Raw genomic sequence first — 25,825 nt, forward strand, 5'->3', positions numbered from 1 at the left:
ATTCATTTCTGAACCACAACACAGCTGCTCAGCTTCCGCTGTAAGATGATCACTCTGCTTGTATGAGGGTACTAACTGAAGGTGGGATGGAAATGGGAAAACAGGGACAGCAGCAGCTGCACGTCAATTAGCCCAACAAGAATATATGTTGCCCCCCTCTTTTTGCAGTGGTAGAACTTATCTCATACCATTTACGCATTCATTTGTTCTGGCAGTGCTTTGGACAACACTCATTGACATGATCTGTACCCAGAAAGGTGACGCAGTTTATGATGGACGTAATAAGTAAGCTGACAATCAGCATCTGAGCTAACTCAAAGCTTAAGATGGAAATTCTGAAGACTGCCAGCCAAGCTGATTCTTCTATGTATAATTTTGCTTTTCAGTAGTTTACTTAGACTTTAAATTCTTTATTATCACATAAATTTGTATAACTACTTTTAAGTAATGCTTATGTTATGATAAATTACATGCAAAAAAAAAATTAAGGAAACCATATCCTATCCTACATTTAAAACATATTGTGTCCATGTCAACGTACAAGTCTCTCTTTCTTCACTTTTTTTTCCAAAATTTAGATCTTAAAAATTTCTTAGTTGCTCAGTATTTCCAATTTAGTTTAATTAATGATCTTTTTCTTTTGCTAATGATCTTTTTTCTTTCTATTGGTCTCCTAAGCCACCATAACTTCAAGAATTAAGTGCCAGTATGCTACAACTTTTCCCAGGTATTCTGAAAGAGTGGAATGTTAAAACTGTATATTCCGAAATTACATTTATTAGCCTGATTTCTGAGGAAATCAGGTTTGTCAGTATGTTGTTTGTCAGCATCCTTCTCCAGTAACTTACTTATTAAACAGTAACCAAGGTTGACAAAACAGCATAGGCCAGAGCTCCAACACATTTTGTGAAGACTAGTAGCCAAGTAGAAGATAAGAACTAAAATTAGCATGCCTAGCATGGAAGAACTACACAAGGAGAATTCAAATCTTTTCCATTTTGGCTGCCAAATAGTACGTGCATACTCATTTGCCAGCACGTCTGGCCCCAAACCAGCCACAGAACACCAGTCACATCTCCTGATCGTCCAAACAGGTGGGAAATAGGCCATAAAGACAGCTACAGAGAGCACTCAAAGTGAGTAACCCCAAGCATAATACTCTAAAAAACTGCAGAGACAGAGGAATAACTCAGGCTAGCCGTATGAAGTTTTAAGGAACATTGGCCTCAAAGTTGTAACATGCCAGGCATCATTGGTTTTCAGCTTACACACACAACACATTTTATTCTTACCACATTCTTTGGACTGATGTTTTTAATCTGGTGATTGAAACTTCCAGGGAAATTAGAACCCTGACAACTTGTTGAATGGAATAGAAGAAGGAAAAGTTCTGTGCAAGATACTTCATGTAAAAAAGATACTTCTGTAGTAACTTCGATTACTCTCAGCCTACACTAGTCTCAAACACCAAGAGGCCAGGGAAAGAATGGGAAGCCTGTGCAATGTTATAGCAGCACAGTATTTGCCAAATATGTAGTTAGACTAATCCACTTCAAAATTTATATTTTAATGTTACTATATAGTTGTAATCATGCAAGCATAGAAGAATCATTAAGGAAAAATGGTTTTAAGTTCATCAAACAAATAAAACAAATCAGCATTAGCTGAGGACTGATCAAGTTGGAGAAATACCTACTATATCATTTCTCCATTTCCCTACAAATCTGAAGAATAAAAAAAAAATAAACTAAATATCTCAATTTTTAGATTGACCATAAATATAGGTACAGCCTGCATTGTGAAAACTGAAATTAAAAGTTACTGATCTTACTATAAGAACAATAAACTTTTTTTTTTTTTAATTTAAACTATTTTTCTTCAAACTCCTCCTCTGTAAAGTTTATTCCTCTCCATACAACTAAGAAGAGGCATAAGTACTGGAAAACCAAAAGGCTAGAAGGTTCTTTAGGTATGTGAAAACTCCCATCAAAAAAGGTGATCAACTACCAACAAAATTAACAGCTATCAACTCCTGCTGCCAAAGTGAAACTCAGTTTCGCTTCTGGATAGAAGCAAACCAGGACTCAAGTCTTGCAACAGTTACAGTTAATTTTCATCATATAAGTAACTATCACCAGTATTGATACATTTTGGAGGGATAAGCAGGTCTGTACTACACTCTCCTCACTACCTGAAGAAATTTCTCTCATGCAAATATATTTTAAACTGAGGATAAAATTTTCTCCTGTCTCTAATCTGTAACTCCCAAGAGAGTCTGCTTTCTTGTCAGATGTTCAGATATGACACTTATAAAGTTTAGAAAGAAAAAAAATCATCTATATAAATAGTTGCAATATAACAAAACACACAGTAAGTAAGTAGAGACGTATGGCATGGAATAACAGAGAACAATAAGGAAGCAAGGAATGATGTTTAGTCTAATAAAATTATCGAATAAAAGTTAATGAGTGATGTTCCAGGAGGTGAAAAAAAACATAAGCATTTTTTTTCCATGTCTGTTAAAAAGAACAGAAAAGATATATTTGTAGTATTAGATGTTCAAAGTATTTGGTATCTTTGGATATCTTCTTAAAAAAAAAATCTGTCTTCTCCTTATGGAAAAAAAAAAGCTAACAAAAGCAAAATATTTCAGACTTTGTTTACCAATGGACTATTAAGTCTAGCTTTTCATACGTCTTATGGTGCCCCTAGCACAAGGACAATTGGCATGCATATAAAATATAAGTATCACAACACATTCAATGAGTGCAACCCCTATTCAGACCTAGAGTACTCCATTGACTAGCAAAAGCCATGGCCTCAGGAACCACACTGTGATAAAAACTGATATAGGGGAAATCCAAATTTGCATCACAGATTTTTCTGACTTACACAAGATGAACATTCAGCCTGTGTCAGACTACTAAAATCACCAGAATGTGAACTACTGTTGGCTTCAAATATGTTCCAATACTATTGGCCTGACTAACTCTGAAACACTATGCTACTTCTCACATGAAAACTGCTCTTCCATTAAGCTGATTTCTACTATAATGTCTCTATGACTTAAATTTTTTTGTAGGAACTTTTTTCCAGTTAGCAGTTACAGATTATGCAAATAAATAAATAAATAAATATTAAAGAGTGGTACTACCGTGTAAGTTATTTTTCAGTCTTTTTGGAAGGACAGGAAAAATTTTTGCTAGCGGGAATGAAGAATTATCTTGCTACACCAGTTAGTGCTCCTTATTCCCCCAGAACAGTTTAAAAAGACTAATTTCATGATGAGAATTTTTCATAAGCACAAACACATGGGGAAGTCAGTGTTTAAAAGAAATAAAATCTAATCATCTGTATTCTTCCTGGAATTTTCTTCATGACGTAAAATAGAAGCTGAGGAAAAGGACAAGTATGAAAAGTAGATGGAATAAAGAGCTTACAATATCACTGCCAGATGTCTGACATACACTATTCATTTAAAAACTGTACCTTCAAACAATTAGTTCTCCATCAGTTGCCAAGACATCAGATCTACAAGAGATCTACAACTATCCCAGTATTAGTTATTTACAACTCAGAGCAATGCTCAAAGGTTCCTGCAAAATCTTCTTTGTTGGGACAGAACAAGTGCTCCCACATTACCCATCTGCCCAATGGTATGTTCATTCTCCAGCCATTTAAAATTTCTCTTCCACACCAAGTGCTCGTTCTGCTGGAGAATTCCCTTCTTCTTCAATCTCTAGCTTTTTCTTATGGAACATAGGTTTCCCCCTTTCCCCTGCTTATGAGCTCTCCTCATTCCTCATCCTATTTTCATCTTGTTCACCCACCTCTCATTTTGACTGCTGGAATATTTAAAGAATTACCAGCTATCTCTCTATTCCCATCCTTCCTTCATTATTCCTCAACTGCTTCATGAGCAAGTAATCACCTTAACTGCCCTTTTGCTTTTCACTGTCTGGAATTCATATCTTAACATGCATATAAGTTATGCCCTCCTGAGCTACTAATTTTCTTTGCTGCATTTCTCCAGAGATATTTGCCTCTGGATGAAATCCCCTATTCATTCCTTTGAAGCAGTTGCTATTCAAAACAGTCCTTGCCAGCCTCTCATGCAACCAGTCTCTACTCACTCATCTCTTCCTACATTAGCATACCTGTACATGACCTTATATTTTTTCTAATCCGCTCTCAAAAAGCAGCAAAGAGGATTCACAGAATCATTTATGTTGAAAAACACCCTTTAGATCCTAAAATCTAACTATAATCCAAATACTGCCAAGCCAATCACTAAACCATGTCCCTAAAGTGCCAGATCTACACGTTTTAAATACCTCCAGGGATGATGACTCAACCACTTCCCTGGGCAGCCTGTTACAGAGCATTTCAACCCGTTAGGTGAAGAAATTTTCCCTAATATCCAATCTAAACTGTTCCTGACACAACTCGATGCCATTTCCTCTTGTGTTGTTCCATGGCAAAAAGACCAATACCCACCTCACTACAACCTCATTTCAGGTGGTTGCAGAGAGTGATAAAGTCTCCCCTTAGACACACTTCATTTGGTATTAAATATCATATGAATAAACAGTTATCATTGTGACCCACCTTCACAACGGAAATAATGTAATGGTAATTTTTTTTTGTATAAAATTAGTATAAGAATTTAAAATTCCTTTCCCTTATATGATTTAAAGGACAATTTAAAAAGTCACCAAATCTAGTAGCTGGCCACTTTTTCTTTAATTGCTCTCCACTACTGACCTTCACAGCATAAGACAAACTGAAAAAAAGTTTATCCTTGCCATACCAAAAGGCAGTTTGCAATGAATTCACAACTTATTTATTCTCCTTCTAGGAACATCCCCTCCTCCAGGCCCCCAAATTCTATTACAAAAACATCTATCACCACCCCTTCCCTTCTACACCCATTTCAGCCTTGCTTCCTTCTTCATTTGGCAGCAAGCTCCAGACCCAGCAATGTAAAGGTTGTAGAAAGACGTCTGCAATGACAGCACCAAGCAATTACGCACATTTTCTGTAACTGAATCTTTTTTTAAATTGTATTTTACTCATGCATATATAGCCATAAATTACATCCGATAAAAAAACTACAGTGTACTGCAAGTATCTCACAGTTCCTTTAAAATAAAAGTTACAAAGTTTCCCATGACCATTTGCATGTTTTTTTCATTATAGTACACTACCACACCAAGGAACCACAGATGTTTTGTTTTATGAGAGCATCTTACTAGCCTACGTGGCCTACCACACACACTTTATATAAACCACTTAAGCTAAGAAAAAGTGTTCATTACTGTCCTGAAGTACAGTAGTTTGATAACGGCTGTATACAATGCTGCCAGAAGCAAAAAACTGCCTAGTTTGCCAAGCTTAATTGCTTCAGTAATCTGCTGAAACAAAATCTATGCGAATAGCAGATCAGAATTTGCTGCTAATATTAGTAAAACTGATGATGTGGCAACTCTAGAAACTTTAGAAACAGCTGTTGGAAGAGTTCCTAGGGAAAAAAAAAAAACCACAATTCCTCCGAATTCTATCTCGCAGAGTATAAGTTTGGAAATTTCATAAGCTTTCAAAAGACCTTTTCCTTAGGACATTTACATGGTCTGTAAAAGAATGTCAGTAATTTAACACTTCAACTGTTTTAAGCAGAAATCAAGCCAAGTGTAGCACAACTTTCTTCTTCAAGAAACTGTTGTGCCTGGAATTATTTATTAGTAACACAACTAATGCAAGAATTTTTACATGCATTTCCATAGAGCTAAAGTGACTGCTGCCAAGTATTCCAGAGTTTAAAGAGAAAGCCATGTTTGCTTTCCAACTTTGCACAGATTTGTAATTTACAGAAAAAAAGCAGTGATTTGCCAGTATACTAAGAAATTAACTGATGGAAAAGATTAGATATTCAGTTTTGAATTGTGTAGAAACTTATCCTTTCTCCGTTCTCATAACTTGTTTATATGCCTTTTGGAGACTTTAGACCGACTTTAGTGATATTTAAGAGACAGTATGACCAGCTTCAAGGAAGTATTTAAGACCACATGCAAGCCAGGGATACACAGATCTTGGCAGTGCCAGTATTCAGCCACAGCTTAAACTCTGACCACAGAGCACCCTAGACACCTGTACTTTTTCAAAAATACCTAGCCACTTTACATTAAGAATAATTTTGGTCTCAGAAGAACCTAAAGCTGACTCAAGTTGTGCAAGAGTCTCTGATACAGCTTAAGCATACTGGTAGATAGCTCAGAACAGTACAAGAACTGTCTAGATGCTGGGGTACTTAACAGAACTGAAAAACCTAATACTACAGACTCAGTTCAGCGTGAGGGAGTCTAGAACAAATGCTTCTACTTCAAGGAAGTGGCCTGGCCAGCATACTGGATAGTATGGACAGCTGGATCAAACAAGGCCCATAAACCACAGAAAAAACAGCAAAAGGGAACTCTGCAGTAGACTAGCAAGAATTTCATTAGGAGTAAACGGTCCTCAGTTTCAGTTTTTCCTTTCAGGGAGCTCATGTATTTTATACTAATTGTTGGATAAGCAGCTCTTGGAGCATTTTCCCTACAGAAATGCTCCCACTGGTGAAATACATGGACCAGGCTCCCTTCACCCCATAAAATCTCCCTTTCTTGCCAGACAGTAGCCCAGTAACAGTATTTGTTAGTATTTGTGATTAGTGCACTCTGCTGGTCATTGAGATCACAGGATTCAACTCTTCTTAGACTGAGGGAACCTATACATCAGCTTTGTCATCTACTGGAAAGCTTTACAACTAAGCCATTAAACTAAAAATTCTGCATTTTCTCCATCAGACAGAGGGGCGTGCCTTAAAAGACAGCATGATATTTTAAATTATGAGCAGTAAAACATCACACAACTCAGTCCAATACCAGACAACTGGTCAGATGCCTCATCTCAAGCCTCCCTTCCCCTTTAGGCAGCTATAAAGTCATCAGACACGAATATTAAAATGCCCTAAAGGAACTCCTAGATAACCGCATAGCCCAGGGGATAGCACACAAACAGATCTTCAGAGAGATGCCTGAATCACTGCACCGGGCTGGCTGCGCAGTATTTTAGACAGCTTTAAACACCGTAACGCCTATAGCACTCCGTCAGTAATTTTTTTGAAAGCTTCAATTTAGGACTCTTTTTTATCAGTGGTAAAGAAAGTCTAGGAATGCACTTTAAAATATCACAACACACCTTAGATAACACTAGCCATTCAGGTTTAAAACACTGAATGCTTACGTCAACAGCTCACTGTGGTGGGACAGTCCATCTCCACCCCTCCCATTTATCTTTGGTCCCACATTCCTGAAGCTCTCACTCCCTAAAAAACACTGCTACCTTAAATATGTAGCAGAAGACTACTCTAGCAAAAAAATTATTATGCTTACAGAAGAGGGAGGCAAAACCATGTGGCTGGAATGGGTGAGGAGCAAGGAGAGTGAAAATCCCTAGATTCACAAACAGTGAGTCCAAGTGCCTGTGAAACCACATTTGGAAAATCACACTCCTTCCAGGGCATGTCATATCTGTCTGAACAGCAAAGCAGTTCTTCAAAAAAAGCTTTGTATGAGAGGCGCTTCAGTTTTAAAAATTGTCCCAGTTTCTACAGTATAAAATGTGGGGTAAAGTAACAGACAATTAATAAACAAAATCTTAAATTATATGTCTAAGTTGTCATCTTAAGTCAACAAAAACAAAGACAGGTGTATCACATCTCAGTGATGTAGCAGTCTGACGAAGGCTGAAAGAAAGACCCTAAGTAAATATAAATAAATACCATGGTGAAGTCAAACTCACTTTGTATAGAATGTTTCTTGCAGAAATCATGATCATTCAATGACTAAAAAACTTTATGTTAATTTCTTATCAACTTAAAAATTGCATTTATACAAGCATGCTGGACCTACTATATAAAAAATAGAAATACACAATACATTAAGGACTAGCATGGGTAAGCAATCAGGTTTTTCATGTTTAGTGACCCTTACAAAAATCATGATGCAGTTCTTGCTTATACAAGTCAATTCAGTGTCAGGAGGAAAGAATGACCCCCTCAAATTTCCCCCTCCCCATTCCTTCCTGATATTCCATTCAGAGCAAATTTTTTGTAATGATATACAGAAAATCTGGTTACCAAAAATTATTTACTTTTAAAAGCATGTACTTGACCTTTCCACAATTTACAAAGGAAGGCATGTATAAATGTAATTTTAGTAACTTTTTTCTGTTTGTCATCAGAGCTGTGTCTGACCACCTAAGGACAAATGACACCTACCAATGCTACACCAAGCCAACACAGTCTTTATATAAGCATCTCCAAATATATGTTTACCTCTGGTTGCACTGTGACAAAAGATTCAAGAGTTATAGATATAATTTTGTATAATTACTGAATTACAGGTATAACTCAAACTGCAGTTTCAGACTTCCAGAGACTCTACCTCAGTCCTTCTTCATGAGTTATTTCCCATGGCTTTTTGTCTATCTTTTTCATTACCAGCAACACTACCCACCTGCGCTTTTGCCATGCACTAGCAAAATTCTTAAGTCAGAGGTCCAGACTGCTTTCTAAAGATGTCATTCATCTAAACTACAGTTCAGATAATTCAAGAGGTGAGGATGTCAGTCCTAAAGCTAAAAGAGCAGAAGAGCTGAGCGTTGCCATGTTGAGCATCACAGCACAAAATGCTGGAATCCATGGAATGGAAATGCTGGAACTACTGAATGGAATTCACCACCTTCAGCTTCATTACTAAGGTCCCTACATAATAATTTTAATTCTGCACTTTGTTTAATAGACGAAAATACAGGGAAAAAGAACACTTCTATCATGGACGACAAGCATTATGCAGATATCAGCTTTTATTATCTAACCCCCCCAGCTTTGTAAATACAGCTCAACCTTTTCTAAGTCAGTATTCTAACTCTGTAACATTTTATAGAGAAAAATTATTTTGTCTATATGCAATTAATTATTAAATACAACTTACCAAAGTTTCCATATCCAAACAAGTTTGGCAAATTTGATTCACATCCCACACGCAGAAACAACTCTCAACTCTAACAACTTGCTTTACATAATATGATGCCTTACTAATATTCATCTTTAGTCATCATAGCATTCATGTACATACACATTAAAACTCTAACTTTTAAAACAATTTATACAGACATCATTTGCATTAGCTTCATGAATTTTCTGCACCGTACCACCCTGAGGTAGCTGTAAGCAGAATGGAATTCAAAAAAAAAGAAAAAGGAGTAGAAAGAGGGTGGGCAGAAAGATATTTACATTTGTTGCAATAATACAATATCGGTAGCAGACTATGACTGTAAAAACAGAACAACATTATTTAAGAAGCACAGTTCTGGAAAAAAAAAAAAAAACAACAAAACAAAATAAAAAGAAAAAACCCACAAATCTGGGTTAGCTCCAATTCTAAAGCTTGTTTTACACTATTCTATATTGCTGATCAACAAGGATAATTCTTCACATTAAACATGACCTATCTCCCTTTAAACTTGCCCTCATCCATGGCAGTTGATGATTATGTGCTGCCACCTAGCAAATGTTTCCAGAAAAGTTTACCTTTGGAAGCTATTCTGTGGCAAAATACCTGAAAATTCTTAGAAAGCTTTTTAAAATGGGGAACATATTTGAGACAGCAACAGGTTTTTAAAAAGATTCCTTCAGCGTGCATGCTTATAAAAGTAAGCACAACAGGACAATACAATTAAGCTTAATACAGACAAACCCTGCAAAAGCAAGATCATATGTAGTGGATATATAATGGCAAAACTGAAATTTTCATTCTACAACTTAGGCCTTCCTTTGTATAAAAGAAAGCGATGAGCAGAAAATGGTAAGAAATACTGCATTTTCCTCTTTCTCAAAAACCCTAGTCTTCACTGTTTCACTTTGTTCTAACTTTCTGTAGCTTTTATTTCCTTCCCACCCTCCCTCCCTGCCACCCAACTCTTCCCTGGGCACAGAATTCAAAATGCAATGACCCCATATAGTAATAAGATGCTTGAATTAAAAAAACAATTGTGTTTCTTAACCCTTTTCAATCTTAATTTTTCAGTCAGGCAGGTACACTGAAACTGTAGCACATTATTTATCAGCAGCTAGATGATGTCTTCCTAAAATTACTGGATCTTGCTAACCATGGGTTCTGCCAAGACCTTGCTTTTTTCTGTTATTACCTCTATATAAATTCAAATAGCGATAAAGGAAAAGAACATGTTAACATGAAAATAGTGTGACTTTCTGAAGCTTTTACACTGCTATAAACAACTTTACACAAAAAGAGAGAGTAATGGACTATCTAAACTAATTATGCTGTGAATAACTCAAAAATTAGGACTGATTTGTTTTTATTTTCCGTCTTATTTCACCTCACCACAACAATTGCAATTTCCTCTTATTTTCACCCTGGATCCTTAACGCTGTACAGTCACCTCAAATCTCTCATTCATACAGTCACCTAAACAGTGCAACATTTTCATTCTTTGTTCCTTATTACATCAGAACAGCTGAGAGCATACTGCTTTATGTAGTATTCTCTAAGCAAATTATAATTAAAAAACTCAAAACCAAGTGACTTTTGAGGTCTCTACTCCTTTCCAATTTCTCTGAAATTAGCCAATGAGTCCAAAAACTCTCAGAAAGGAAACAGACATCACAGTCCTTTATTTGTCTTATTTCCTTGGAGGATTTTCATAATAACAATAATAATAATAATATCCAACTTTCAAGTTTCTTTGGTGATTAGAAGCTAAATCACCACCCAATTAAATTTCCTTTAATTTCAAAGCACATATACACTTTATTTCATTACAATATTTGAACCAAAGGCTTAATTTTTACACTGTACTAACAAAACATTCCATTAAGACTGTGATGTGTTTTTTTCCTGTTTTCACAGCTGTACTAAAACAACACTTGCCATTAAATTACACTGAACTGTACTCTAGTAGGTAGGTATTTCCATTCAGAGATAAGCTAAACAAGCATATCTTACCTGTACAAAGCAGATGCTGCACATCTTTTACCTATAACAATATAGTTTATAGGAATGAAAACAAAAATGTTTTTGGACACTGGTAACTTTGTTTTGTTAGTTAGTAGTATCAAACATAAAACAGAAAGTAACTAAAATAAAAGTCAATTAACATTAATATAAGTGCCAGTGTATGTCACAGAGAACCACTGCTCTTAGACTATTTGCTCTTCCTGTAAACAAAATACGAACTGGTACAGAAAATGTTGAAACCTCTCATCCAAGAATTTCTTAAGACTCCACCATTTTGCAGGACACGGTAGTTTATTAATTAACTGCAGAAATCTTTCTTTGCCAGAATTAAAACCTGAAATACATAAGTATAATACAGCAGAATTTCATAGAATGGTTTGGGTTGGAAGGGAACTTAAAGACCGTCTTATTCCAACCCCCCTGCCATGGGTAGGGATGCCTTCCTCTAGACCAGGTTGCTCAAAGCCCCGTCCAACCTCTACATGCCTTTCTAATTTGTCTTTCTCCAGCTTTCTTTTAGGCTTGCCTTAGACACTAAAGTCCTGTAAATCCAGCTAGGACAAGCAAGTTTATCAGCTCCATAAGGGTCACAAAGTTGTCTCTGCAACAACTATCATCATGCCTATTGGATATGGCCTAATGGGGAAAGAAATTAGTATGATCCCCAGCATCGGCTGACTGAAAAAAGCCAGAGGTGCACAGAATAGAGCACGTGTAATTACAGTACATCTTTCTCTCAGCAAATTGGAAGAATACACAAGAAAAGTTTATTTAATTGATTGCACTTTTCAAAATCATTCCTTTATACATGGTCAAATCCCCCCATTTCATCTTTATTAGAGGAATACATATAGTCTTTACTAGTAAAATGCATTCTTGCAAGGGCATCCCTGTAACAAATACACAGAGGGTATTTGTTACAAAAGTAACAAATACCCAAGTATTAGTAAATAAGGTATTTATTTTATTTATTTCACATTTTATGACTAACAACTGCAGTAATTAACACAGCTCTGACACTTATGAAAGGGCATCGGCATAGAAATGGAAAACACTTTTCAATCTATTCACGCTAGGTCTCCATCCTACTGTAAGCCAGCCTTACCTTCTGTCCCTCTTGAAAAGACAGCATCCACGATTTCAATCTCTGTACTACTTTACATGTTGGATGGACCTGTTACTACAGTGTCAACTTTTTGTTCAAGCTCTGGTGAAAACTCTCACCTCCAGAAAATATAAGAACTTACTTTCAGTTTCCTCTTAGGAAAGGGTTATGTTTGAACTATACAATGAAAAGGTATCCCCAACGTCCTTATTGAACCTATCCAAACTTTTGTACAGAAACTCATTGTATTCTTTTTCTTAAAAACTCCTCAGTCAAATAATGCTTCTGTTTTCATCCTTGTTATACTAATATCTCTGTGGTGAAAGACTATGAAACACCACCTGAATTTGATCAATCAAAAAAAACTCTTCTTCAATGAATGAGATAACCTCTTCTTTGGTGATTTACTGTCATATTTCAATGTGAAATGACTAATTTCTGACCTTATATTTGTGAACTGCAAGGACCAAAAACTTGCAATAAATTACTGAGTAAATATCTGTATTTTACGTATTATCAAACATTTTTCCTGGTGAACATGCTAAATTCTTGATCTGCAAATCAATATGCAAATCAACCTGTCTCCAAGTTACCATGTGCCTCGAAGATAGTCATTTTTGTCCTGCTGATGACAAATATGAATGTTAACCAAACTGTTAATTACGTAGGAATTCTGGAAGTGCACAATGACAGCTGCAGATGCTGATACCACACATAGCTGAGCTGTCAGCTACTTTAAACTGTTGGTGCAATACCTAAAAATGAGGCCACTTTAGTTGTGTCAGGCTTATTGTGCAGGATGATTTGCAAATGCATAGCCAAACCACACCACAAAGCGAAACACCCCTGACTAAGTGAATTTACACCATGGAGTGGGAAAAATATTCTGAAATAAATATTAAACACCAAGTTTCTTTCAGAATAGGAAAAAGTTAGCTCTAACACATTGATTTTTTTATTCTCAGTCCCTCCACCTGCAAGAAAATAAGGCAACATCATATGTTTGCTATCCAGGAGACAGGTAGCCCGGTCTTCGGTGAGTCCATGAGAAACACGGGGAAAACGTCGGTATGAGCGCAAACACAGGAGCGACCAAACGAGGCCCACAGGGAGGATGCCACACTGAGGAACACGTGCGACGGCTGCGGGGCACTCCCCGAAAAGCAGCTTATCCTCACAAATCGGGGGTTTGTTTGCGTCGCAGCCCTTTCGCTGAGCGGGATGCGTTTCCCACCGGGACGGAGGCAGCCATCTGAGGCCACATGGGGCATTCCCTACGGCTCCAGGCGGCCACGCGGGCCTCGGAGAGAATCAATGTCGACCTTACTCGCCTGCAGGGCGACCCGTCGGTGCCCACCCTGTGCCCCGGCCCCCTCCTCCGGCCACTGCCTCCCCTGCGCCGCCGGGCCCTCCCCGACCCGAGCCTCCCGCACCCGTCCACCCGGCCGCTCCCACCGCCACCCCCGAGGACGCGGGGGTCTCACCTCGTTGTTGAGGTTCAGCACGGGAGCCATGGTGCCGTCCCCCGCCCGCGGCGCCCCGCACAGCCCCGCTCGCTCCCCACGCCACAGCACGGGCAGCCAGAACCGAAAGTGCGCGCATGCGCCCCGCGTCCTCCGGCCCCGCCCCGGCCCACCGTGCTCCCGCCCCGGCCCCGCCCCGCGCCCTCCGGCCCCGCCCCGCGCCCTCCGGCCCCGCCCCGCGCCCTCCGGCCCCGCCCCGCGCCCTCCGGCCCCGCCCCGCAGAGCTCGCTCGTGCCCCGCCCCCGCCCCGGGCCGGGTGTGGCCCGTCCGGGCCTCCCTGTTCAGAAAGCGGGGTAAAAAAGGTTCCCTTCTGGTTCTCGGGGGTGATGTGCGGCGTGCGCGGGAGGAGGATCCCGAACCTGACCTGCCCGAGGCGCCAGGGGCCGCTCTTGGAGAAGAGCTGGCTTCGCACGAGGTTAAACTTGAAACTTCCCACCGTGCCCCGTGCTGCGGAGTTGGCTGAATCAAAGGCCTAAAGAGGTGTACTCCCCTAAATCCTTAAACTGAAGTGACGTCTGCCCCTCCGAGTAGTTTATAATCTTAGAAATATCCTGAGATTCTTGCTTTTCCCACAGTGTTGCTGCTGGGTTACAGCGGTGAACGGTCCCCACTGCCGTATGTGTAGACTTTGCTCCATCTCCCCTACTCCACAAAAAAGCCTCCATTTTCAAAGTGCTTTACACTTCTAACATTGAATTATCCAGTAGTGCAGAAGGCAGATTATGAGTTGTATAGAAATTGTGCCTCCTGAAGCTTTTGTTGTGCAAAATTTTATATAAGTGGGTAATTTTAAGTAGCTTTAGTGATGTGTGGCTGAGCACATGTTTTTGGATTTCATGATGTCTCAGTCTGAGAAGCTGGGCAAAGTTTCATCAGAACTTTTCTCGTGATTGCCAGTTTATTGTGCTAGAAGGAATTGTTGATTTGAATTGCTGCAAATATTCTTCTATTGAAACAAGACTTTTGTAAAACTCATGCTTAACTGTAGAAAAGTCATAGCATACCTAGAGAATGAATCAGTTATTGTTTCACATTGCTGTTTATCTGTTGCAGTATTCAAAAGAACTGAGATCATATTTGAAAATATTTGGGGAAATTGTTTTAAACATAACCCCATTTTTGTTTATACAAATAAGATCAGTTTCAGGAAATTCTTTGGACATTCACCAGCAATTTGCTGGCCCCTGGATGGCACTGTTGTGCCTGTAATTCTGCTTTGAAGTCTGAATATTTAAACAAATACAACTGTTGTCAGCTGTTTCTGTAATGCGTTTTATCTGTGGGATCTAGCATTTGGATCTTGTTATATTTTGGTGTTTGATTTCCAGCTGGTACTTAGGCATCTCTTGTAAGTGAACTGCAGCTAAGTCACCTTTGACTGTACTTTCTTTATATCAAGTCTACAAGTGAGGTGAGGCAAGGCTAGTCCTTCAAAGTATTACTTTTGAGTTTCATTTAGGATGTTTCTGAAAGTGGTTCTGGATGTTCAGTAGCAGCCTAGGTTTCATTTGGCTCTGCCAAGAGCCAACTGAAACTACTTTGAACCTTCCCTTTATATTTTAGTAAAGGGCTTTTGTTCCAACAGGAGCTGAATTTCAGTAAAGTAGATAGAATGTCTAGACTCTAACTGCAGATGAGGGTGTTTACTGCAGCTGCTGCATTATAAGAAATTCTGATTTGGACAGTTTTATCCAGTTGACCTGAAGTCAGATAACCATCATAGAGTGATCTTTTTTACTGATAGCGAGCAGCTATAGTGTTCTATATGAGAAATAGCTGAATTTGACTATGTCTGAATGTAGAGCAGCCTTGGATGTGATACACAGAATACTATCAAGAGATTCTTAAGAATTACTGAATATGATCTCATATCTAGATTGGATTTGTATTCACTGAGTGTAAAATTGGATGCAGAAACTCCAGAAGGAAAGATCCAAGGAAAATAAAGAGCTGCTTCCTTTTGTGGTGGTTTGAAAAAACCTTTTCTCTGGGGTAGTAATGGTTTGCCCCACTGATAATACTGGACCAATCAATAGTCCACATGTGCCCTACGAAAATTACATACCCACAGAAACAGAAGAGAAGGTGGTGAAGATAGTTTAGAAGGTAGGTAGCCATGATCTGAGCCAGGAGGAAGCAGGGGGCCAGTGAGCCCCTCTGGAGGCCAAGGGCCCCCCAGCCCCCAGCTGAGGCTACGGGAGACCCAGTATAGTGTCAAAGCTGGACCGGGTCCCATAATCAAGAGCTGGAAGAGTTCCCTTACTGTCAGCAGCAGCAGAAGACACTGAAAGCGGCAGCGGAGCAGTCCTGAACAGAGACAGCGATGGCTGAAAGCCAAAAAGATAGCCAGTAGCAGCGAGATAACGTGAAGCCAGCTGAGAGACGCAGAGATGTTCCTGCAGCAGGGAGAGCTGGCAACAAAACAGAGGAAAACTCAACAGAGCTGGTTTGGGGTAAGACTGTGTCACTTTCCCAAAACCCAGAGACTTCCTGAAGAGGAGGGGTGGACTTTCAAACCCTTAGGGAGTCCCGAAATGCAGCAGCAGCTAGAGAGAGGGAGAAAGGAACTGAAAACCCGGAGTTGTCCTGAGAGCTGAGCCAGGACGGAATGCAAAGGAGGTGGCCGTGCCCTCTGCTGCTGCTGCTGCTGTTTCTATCATGCTGGCGAGCTGAGACAGAGCAGAAAAGCTTTGGTAAGACTGAACTGAAAGCTGCCTTCAATGTTCTAACCCAAGAGGAGTGAAGATCTACAAGGAAATCCCCTGAAGGCTCGGGCTCAGGGTTGGAATTTCCACAAAGTAAGAACAAAAATCCTGACTGCCATACTTAAATCTGCTGCCTCAGGAAAATGAAGGACACTAACCAGTGCCACAAAAAACTGAAATGAAGGAACTGTGGCCTGAGAAGTGACAGAAAGACTTTTTTCTTCCTGGACTTTTATTGAAGAAAAGGAGAAATTTAATTAATGTAAATATATATGTGGGTGTAAATAAACCTTTGTAAATATTTTCCCCTTTCCCCAATAACGAATGGTTGTGTTTTGTCTGAAAACTCTCCACATGGGGTGAAAAAGATATCAAGTCCATACCATCACTCAACCCTCTCACAGGGACAAACTGTGGGAGGGGGGCTTGAACTTAAAAATTAGATTCTTGGGAGTTTCAAACCACCACACTTGTATTTCATGCAAAACTAATCCCTAGATATGCCAGTCTTAAATTCCATTGTGCATATTAGCAAAGAGAAAGACAAAAGCAGGACCAGGGAGCCAGCTGTGGTTCTGTGAATCTAACCAATGCCAGCCTGGCGTCACATCAATTAGAGTCGTTACTTGTTTAGTTTACTGGGTCATAACTTCAGTTTTCCTCTGAACACTGAAATAACTTGCTTTGAAAGTTTCTTGTAGGACCTGATGACATACTTCTGGTCCTTCTTCATCCAACGATTTTGTTTTCTTGTCAGTCAGTCGTTGATGAAAATAAGTGATTTTGTTTCTTTTCCCTTTTTAAACCTCAGTGGGCTTCCAGGGTTAAGAATCTTTGTGCCTCACAGCTTCTTCGTTGGCCCTTTGTCATACTGTTTTCTGACTTAAATTCATTCTAAGCCAAAATTTTCTTGTCAGCTTGTCATGGTCAGGATGCTTTGAGGCATTGCCGCATATAACACTTTCATACTTTGATGCTTTGTTCTGACATTTCTTCCTTTCATTTCAATATTTCACTCTGATATTTTGGCATGCATTCTCAGTGTTTGAATGCATTTTTCTGGACCATTTTCTCTCCTTTGAGAGCAGCTGCCTGTGCGCATGTTGCAAGGCAGCATGTATTTATGGGCTGCCAGTACAGTGAAGGGCCTTGAGGGGAAGCCATACAGAGGAGCTGCTGAGGTCACTTGGTTTGTTCAGCCTGGAAAAGAGGAGACTGAGGGGAAACCTCATTGCAGTCTACAACTTCCTCGTGAGGGGAAGAGGAGGGGCAGACACTCATCTCTTTGCTCTGGTAACCTGTGACAGGACCCAAGGAAATGGGAGGAAACTGGCAAAGAAATGGCAGGGGCAGTTTAGGTTGAATTTTAGGAGAAAGGTTTTCACCCAGAGGGTGTTCAAGCACTGGAGCAGACTCCCCAGGGAAGTGGTCACGGCACCAACACTGTCTGAGTTCAAGAAGTGTTTGGACTACACTCTCAGGCACATGGTGTGACAGTTGGAGTGATCCTGTGCAGGGCCAGGACTTGGACTTGGATGATGATCCTTGCGAGTCCCTTCCAATTCAGGGTATTCTATGATTCTATGATTCTATTATATAACTTATATAATATTACAGGAAATAGCCTTCAGTTTTAACTAAACAAGCGACTGTTCAATACTAACATATATAATCTTAGACGAACTAATCTTCCATTTTAAATAAATCTGCAGTCAAACCTGTCAATAGGCCACAAAAGGAGCATGTGCTCAAAGGCTCCCTTTGGGACATTGCTCACACTGCTGTGCTTTCCCAGACAGCTCAAACAGGTGGAGTCTGAGACTTGAGCAACTTTTTTGGCAGGGATTTGCAAAAATCAGAGCAAGCTGACACAGGGTCAGAATGTCAGGTTTTCAACAGCCCTCTCTGCTAAAACCATGGCTGGGATCAACCACATTGCAGATGGCTGGTGCTGGGGGCATTCTGAGAGAAAGCTAATTTTCTTAAGGACAACCCAGCATTTCACATTACAAGCCAGAAACATCTATTTGTCCTAGTTCTTTCCTTAGAGGAAAGAGAGACGGTCATTTCCCTGAAGTTTTCTGAAGTGGCTCTTGTCCCTCCGCTACAGCCTGAACTTATGTAGAAAGTGCTCCTTCTGTCTACTTCACTGTAGCCAGGCCAGTCTTTCGAATGTCTTTAAAGAAATATTCCTTCAGACTGGAGGAATCCTTTGGATTCAGGTTGGCTACCTACAGGCAAACAGTTAAGAAAATAAATGTTCATTACACCTAAATGCAGACTGCAGATTGAAAATTGGTACTGCAAAGCCAAATCGAAGCTGAAAAGGAAGTTGGGGACAGATTTTCCAGGGCATTTTTGGATGTGAAGATCAAACTAGCTCTCTCATGAGAATCACAATTTTAAACAAGTGTAGTCCTAGTTGGCTGCAGGAACTTGGACATAAGAATATCCCAGAGTGGTGCAACCATGTATGAAATGGACTCCATGAAAACCTCTCTCTGCACTAGGAGTCCAGGAGATTTTTTCTGTCTTTACTACAGCTTTGAAAGTGAAGGCAAACTGTGCCAAAACTTTCAGTCTTTACCAGTTAAAATACATTGAAAGGCCAAGTACTTCCTGATTCCCAACCCCTGTCAACTAAACCGCGTACAACAGCAGTGTGCCAGGGAACGCCCCATAAGCCTGACAGTCATTTCTAATAAGTAAATTTTAGAAATTTGAATTAATTTCTTATGTTTCGTGACCAAATTTTAATTTTGTAAGCATAAATTTTCTGTATAGAAAAGTCTGAAGGCCAAAGTTCATCACACCCAATGCTAGGCTTTTAAACAAGATGTTTAATCAGGCAGAAGTCAAAATGCATTAATTATCTCTCCCATTTCTTTTAGAGGGACACATAGGGATACTTCCAGAAATCAGTTAAATTAATCTAAGACCATGTTGCTGAGGATAATAGAAGTGAGTAGATTCTTAGCCTAAATACCACAATTAGTTAGGTGGGCTGAATCTTGGCATGGGTATCATTGTTGTAGCTGTGAAGAAAAGTTCAGAAATTCAGCAATTAAAAGTCAGTTTTTGAGTCAGTGTCATCTTTCATGCACAAAAGCAGTTGGGGAATTGGAGTCTCACCTTCTAAGGGACACCTGACTAACCAATCTTGCTCTCTCTTTTCTTTCCCCTTTAAAATTGATGTAGGAGTTAAGTCTGAAGCTGAGCACAATTCAGCTAGCATTCCTCCCTCACAGGAGTCAAGTCAAAGGAACTCATCAAACTCCACAGACAGAAGGTGATCTGGTGGAGGATTCTCACTTTTAAAGAGAAGCTTTAGTTTACTAATGCAAATGATTAAAGTACAAAGAGTACTTCTTTGGTAACTGCATATTTGCTCAATATTGTTATGTGTTGATTAATGAGAACTATGTTTCAGTGTTGACACTAATAGTTTTGATATATGAGAAAGATAAAAGACATATGAGAACAAATTTTAACAATATAAGTTCTCTGAATTTCTTTCAGTCTGCTAATTAGCACTTATTTTTACCAGGATGTGCAAAAGATGGTTGTGTTTTAACCCAAGTTTTTTTTGAAGGCATTGTTTCCTCATATCCTATTTTCAAAGTAAACTAAATTTACACTAGAAAAAAAATTCTACTTTTTTCCCCAAGAAAATCGGCAGAATATAAACAAAAGTTTAGAATGCACTATGAGTCTTCATAAAGTAATTAGTTATTCACAGTGGCTCTTGCAACACTCACATTTTCTGTCATTGGTTTTCTGACTTTAAAGAAACAGCTGCTATCACTTACGAGCATAATCACAGAACTAATGGAGGTTCTAAAAAGTTTGAGTAGCTAAGAACATGAGTAAAAGTTGCAATATTAGGTGCATATTGCATTTTATGTTCTCATATATATTTCTTCAGCTGCCCTTGTATGTCTTCACTTGGTCATCTGTTACAGCTTTGAATAGGAAACTACACTTCTGGTGAATTTAAGGATACATATAAGAGCTGGGTTGTAGCAACTTCAGAACAGAAAGTTCTACTTTCTGTAGAGTCCAATCAATAGATATTCATTTGTAGTATCAAGTTTTCAAAGATAACTTTGTCATTTCTTTCATTAAAATGAGCAAAATAAAACAGTTTTGGATAATCTCTCTTCAATACCTGGTTTATAAAACAGGCTGTTTTTTGTTTTATACTACCTAAAGGAACAAAAAAGCTGTAAGTCTGGGCTTTAAAGTTGGGCAGTGGGTTTTTTGTTGATTTTTTTTAATGTGATTCTGGCTTAGAACTAATTTACCATTAGTCTTAGAAAGCTGATATTAATACCTAAGCACAATTTTATGATGCAACTTTGAGAGTAAGGGTCTGTGGTGAAAATTCTGATTAATGAATCTCCAACTGCAGCAGTGTTAGCAGAATCATGTTTTTGGGGTTTTAAAAGTGGAGTTGAAAAACACAGATGAAAAATTAATAAGGCTTCTTAATTTACAAGGTTGTTGAACCAGCACAACCAGTAAAAAGTATTTCATTTAAAAGCACTCCACATCACTGCAAGAGTACATTATGTGATTTACTCAGGGTTTATTTAATAACATGTGATCCTTTGGCAAAGATTAAATATACTGAGCTTTCAAGACTCAAAATGATGAAAAAAATCTGATGTCTTTCCCATGTCAAAGCAGTTACTGAATGTTTGCTGTGAAACAAGTGAAAACAACATAATTTCCTGAATTCTAAGGACTGATGGCTGACATGCTGGACAGTAACTCTGCAGGAAAGGACCTTAATGTCCCCGTAGACACTGGCTGACTATGAGCCAGCAATGCACCCTCATGACAAAGAAGGCCAGAAGTCTCCTGGGTTATGTTAGAAAAGGTATTGCCAGGAGATTGAGGGTCATGATCCTTCTCCTCTACTCAGATCTGATGATACACCTCTAAAATGCTCAGCCCATTTTAGGGCTTCCAAATGCCAGAAAGGTATGGACATCCTGGCTGAAGTCAAGGGGAGGCGGGTGTCATGAGAACGCCTATGGGACTAGAATATCAAGGAACAGGTGAAAGAGCTGGGGCTGCTCAGCCCTGAGAAAGCTCAGGGGGATCTTGGCAATGTGTATAAATATGTGATGTAAGTAGTGGACAAGGGGCAGTGGGTGCAAACTGATAATATCAAAACCCAGTATATAAGTAAGTTTTTGGTGTTTATTTTTCTGTATTGAAAGAGAGTATAGGTAAGTGATGGAAAGAAGAGTCTTTGCAGTTCCTAACAGATCAGTGTTTATGATGCAGGTCTCAATTCTTTGGGATTCTTTTGAGCAACTTTAATGTCATATCTTTAGGAAACATACCTATAGTAGAATCTAGTATTTCTGTCAATAAAAGGCTTTGTACTGCAATGATGAAGAGATGTTAACCAACATACTTGAATGATTTGTATGAAAGAGAATGCATTCCTATTTCTGATTTTTCTTTTTCTGACATAATTTTCTAAGAAGGTGGACTTTCCTGTCTGTAGCAAGTGAGTAGAGGAATGTCCTAGAACATGTAAGACTCGTGGATGGTGTTCCTGCATAAATAGTTAAGGCATCTTCCATGGTTTTCTTCACACTTGGAAGAAATTAGGCCTGGCTTTTTGATTCATTGAAGACTATACTGAATAGAGGTTCCACCTAGTGATTTTCAGGGATTTCCTGATTTTTTTTCCTGTCTTCTTTTTTTTTTTAATTGCCTAAATTATATACATCTGACCTTGTTTCTAACTTTCATTTCTGAAATAAAAGCCTGCCTTAGATGCAATAAGCTGTGACACAGAATATGAAAGTGATATCGTCTGTTGGTTTGGGTTATTTTCTTTTTCATTTTTCTTGCAAATACATTGAAGTTTCCAGCTAGCACTCCAGCAATTTTATTAACTTCTGCATTTTAATTTATTTTAGCTATAGGAAGAATATTTGAATTTCTTACTCGCTTTTTTCTTGATTTTTTTAGCATTAGTGAATTTGTTAAGCTTGCTAATAAAACATTAGCTCTTATTGTTTTTCCACTGTTTTGACTATTGTGTGTGTGTGTGTGTGTGCACATATGTGCCATGAATCTGTGACTTTGTTTTGGTATTGCATGAGGGAATAAATAGAAAAGTCTTTTGTATTATTGATAAAAATATTGAGGAATTCATTCACAGGTCTTCATAATGCTGCTGCAACACCTCTGCACAGATAAGTTAGTGCAGGCATAGATTAGTTAGTGCAGCATAGATTTTGTTTCTTTTGAAGCAAATAGAGATGGGAGTGTAGCTAAGTGAGTTACTTGGCTTCTCTGTTGTGTCTGTTGCAACAGAAAACTCTCAAAAGTGTTGACAACAGTGGCAGACAATCTTTCATTCACAGTATTTTTTGTTTTTATTAGTTTTGTATAGGGATGACTGGCTTGATATAGTAAATTTGCATATGAGTTCTCCTGAAAGTGGACACCATAAGTAAATATCCATAACTGGTGGCAGTTATGGTAATATACCACTCTGAATGAATAGCAGTTATTTTAGGAAGAAATACATGTACATAGAGATTTTGTTGGGTTCTCTGCCAATCAACGTACAAAATCTCTATAACCTGTAACAGTATCTTGAGTAATATCTGAATGTGGTTCTTCTGCTCATGGCAGTTCTGCCTGGAAAATCAGCAAGTATATTTGTGATGGTCCAATCAGAAAGGAGTATATTTAAACTGCAATTTTCGAGTGAATATATGAGTAAAAAACTCTGTGAAATGATTTCTCGTTGTCTGATTTCTTGCTGTCCAATATTGCATTATCTACCTCTGGGAGAACTTTAGAGAAAAAGAGTACCATAACAACCATGGTAATAAGGTCTTTTCAGATTGCTCAGTATTTAAGAATTTGAATTGCTAAGGTCCTAAGTGGTTTGCTCAAAGTTCTTGCTCAAATTTGTGATAAAGCAAAGAAATAAATTTCATTTATGTTTTTAGTTTCGTGGCTTATCTATTGCGTTAACAACATTTTAACCACTGGTTTCCAAGGGAAGGTCATGTCAGTCCTTCTGATTTCTGATTCTTCTTTCATTTTGTTGATAGGTGAAGGACCTGACTCTGAATGAGAGTTGTGCAATGCAATAGTTTTGGAAGGGAGATAGAAAGTTGATAGCTAAGCCTCCATATGACTTCTCTGCTTAACTTCTAGAGGGTTAAATAATGCTAATGGATTCTAAATGTACTCCTCACTCTGACATGGAAGCTCCTTGGGAAGAAGCAAGGTCGGGATAGTCCTTAGCCACTGAATTGTTCTCTGCAGTTGGTGGCAGCAGACTATCAGGTTGCTTTAATTTATGTGAGTGTCAAGTAAGCCAGTTACAGTGCTGCTGAAAGTTAAAAACTGACAAAAACTCCTTGCTGAGCATAGCTCACCTGGGAATCAAGAAATCTAGGCTGAAATTGTATTGGAAATCTGCAGTGCAAAATAGGCTTCACATGTAAAGAATTTGACTTCAGCTCATGTAAATTTTCATCCACTTAGCCATATCATTTTATAAAATTCAAGTAGCTTGTTAAAGGTCAAAAATTAAGATTACTCTAGAGTCGATCTGAGTGGTTTGGGATGGGCACAGGATTAGTCTCATTGTAATGATCTGACCTATGGGGATTTTTCTACTACCTTGAGGAGATACTTCTTTTAGAGATGATGAGTTGTTTTATGATACCATAAAAATGAAAAATCAGTGAAAAAGACCAGAAGCCAATTTCCATACTACTTTTTGAGTGTTTATATAGTCATTAAATTAATACATGGGCATCCGTGAACTATGCAAGTATATATGTATGGCCAGTCTTCGCGAGCGAAGATTTGGGAAAGGTCATTACCCTTCGAGCCTGCGCAGTGGATTTTTTAGGTGAGACCCAGTGTGTGCTGAACTGAGCCCACCCTTTAATCCTGAGGTTCATCTGCCGGGGCCGAGCGAGCTTGGACAGTGGCAGCGAGGTCCTCAGGACGTAGGTTTGTTTAGAGTGCCCTTCTCTTGGATGGATGGCCTTACAGGGCTGACGAGCTCCATCTGCCCGGGGGAGTTCCCTGACCGGGAATCAAACCCGGGCCGCGGCTGTGAGAGCGCCACATCCTAACCACTAGACCACCAGGGGGCCCCACTATGCAAGTACGGCAAAAGGAATGAGGAGATTCATCTTGCACACATAGCCTGAAAAACACTGTGTGAATAATTTACTTTTCTGCCTTGGTTTCCAACCAGAAACTCAAAGGAAAAGAGTTCAAACTTATATGGTTAGACATTTAAAATAGTACTTATTTAGACCAATTTTGCACTTATCATTTAAACCATCTTTCCTATTGTGTACAATATTTGGAAGAATGCCTTTATTTACGTCATTGTTTGACAATTTTTTTGAAAAGTCATCAATAAATTACGACTTCTTTATTCAAAGAGGTTGCTGAACAATCTTCATTTTGCTGTGTTGGTTTTGTAACAGATGTCTGAATGGTTAAAAATCCACATTGCTGCCATGTGTGATGCTTTGGATGATTCTGTTATTGACTCATAAGACACCTGCTTCACCTGAGACCCCTGATTTCAGTTATCTATGGTAGATTACTCTTGTAATATTATAATTACTAAGGGATAAATTGTTATTTTCTGATTTTCTAAAAAATTAGATATTTTCAACAGATTTTTCTCTGCATGCTGAACATTAGAGAAAGAGTATGTGTTCTTGATACACAAAAAGATATCTCCTCACATCCTTAATTAATGTTAATTACATTGATATTAAAGTAATTTGAATATTTTCATCAAGTCTGCTATAGCAGCTTAATTTTAAATTTGATAATGCATTAGGAATTGCAGGTTTTCTTGGTTGGTTCTCATAGATCTTGTGTATGAACTTCTGATCTCTTCTAGGAATTAATCTTGTAGAGCATGGTGCTAATAACACCAGGGTTATGGTTTTGATCCCTGTACGGGCCATTTATTCAAGAGTTGGACTCGATGATGCTTGTGGCTCACTTCCAACTCAGAATATTCTGTGATTCTGTGTGATTCTGTGAAATTTACGGTTCAGTACAGTAAGGTCAAGAGTTCAGGTTTTAGTATTCTCTGTGTTATATTCCTTAAGGAATGCATTAGAGAATCTTTCTCACTTTCTTGTGTCTCTATCCCAATAAAAACATTTAAGGAGCAACTGCAGGAAGAAAAAATCCACCTTGGAATATACCCTAACATGATGTTTAGATAGCTATCACAGGAAATAGCTGTTCTAGTACCTATGATAAAGGATAAAGTAGAAATAGACCCAACTATTGGACTCTGGGTAAATGATAGACTCTTTTCTCACTTGTTCTCTGAATTCCAGCTTCTATTCCTCTGGTTTACTTCTCTGATATGAGTAA

General features: G+C 38.7%; 1 protein-coding gene across 1 annotated transcript in view; it reads right to left on the bottom strand.

The window, feature by feature from the left end:
* Window positions 1-13,785, bottom strand: part of SRFBP1 (serum response factor binding protein 1) — a 69,634-nt gene extending 55,849 nt beyond the window's left edge. The window contains 2 exon segments of the mRNA XM_051789416.1: window positions 13,668-13,766; window positions 13,768-13,785. Coding sequence (XP_051645376.1) covers window positions 13,668-13,766; window positions 13,768-13,785 — 117 coding nt within the window.
* Window positions 13,786-25,825: the final 12,040 nt, after the last annotated feature.

The sequence above is a fragment of the Manacus candei genome, unplaced genomic scaffold (genome assembly GCF_025592945.1).
Source record: "Manacus candei isolate 608988 ecotype Guabito, Panama unplaced genomic scaffold, ASM2559294v1 h1tg000027l, whole genome shotgun sequence".
Classification (NCBI taxonomy): Eukaryota; Metazoa; Chordata; class Aves; order Passeriformes; family Pipridae; genus Manacus; species Manacus candei.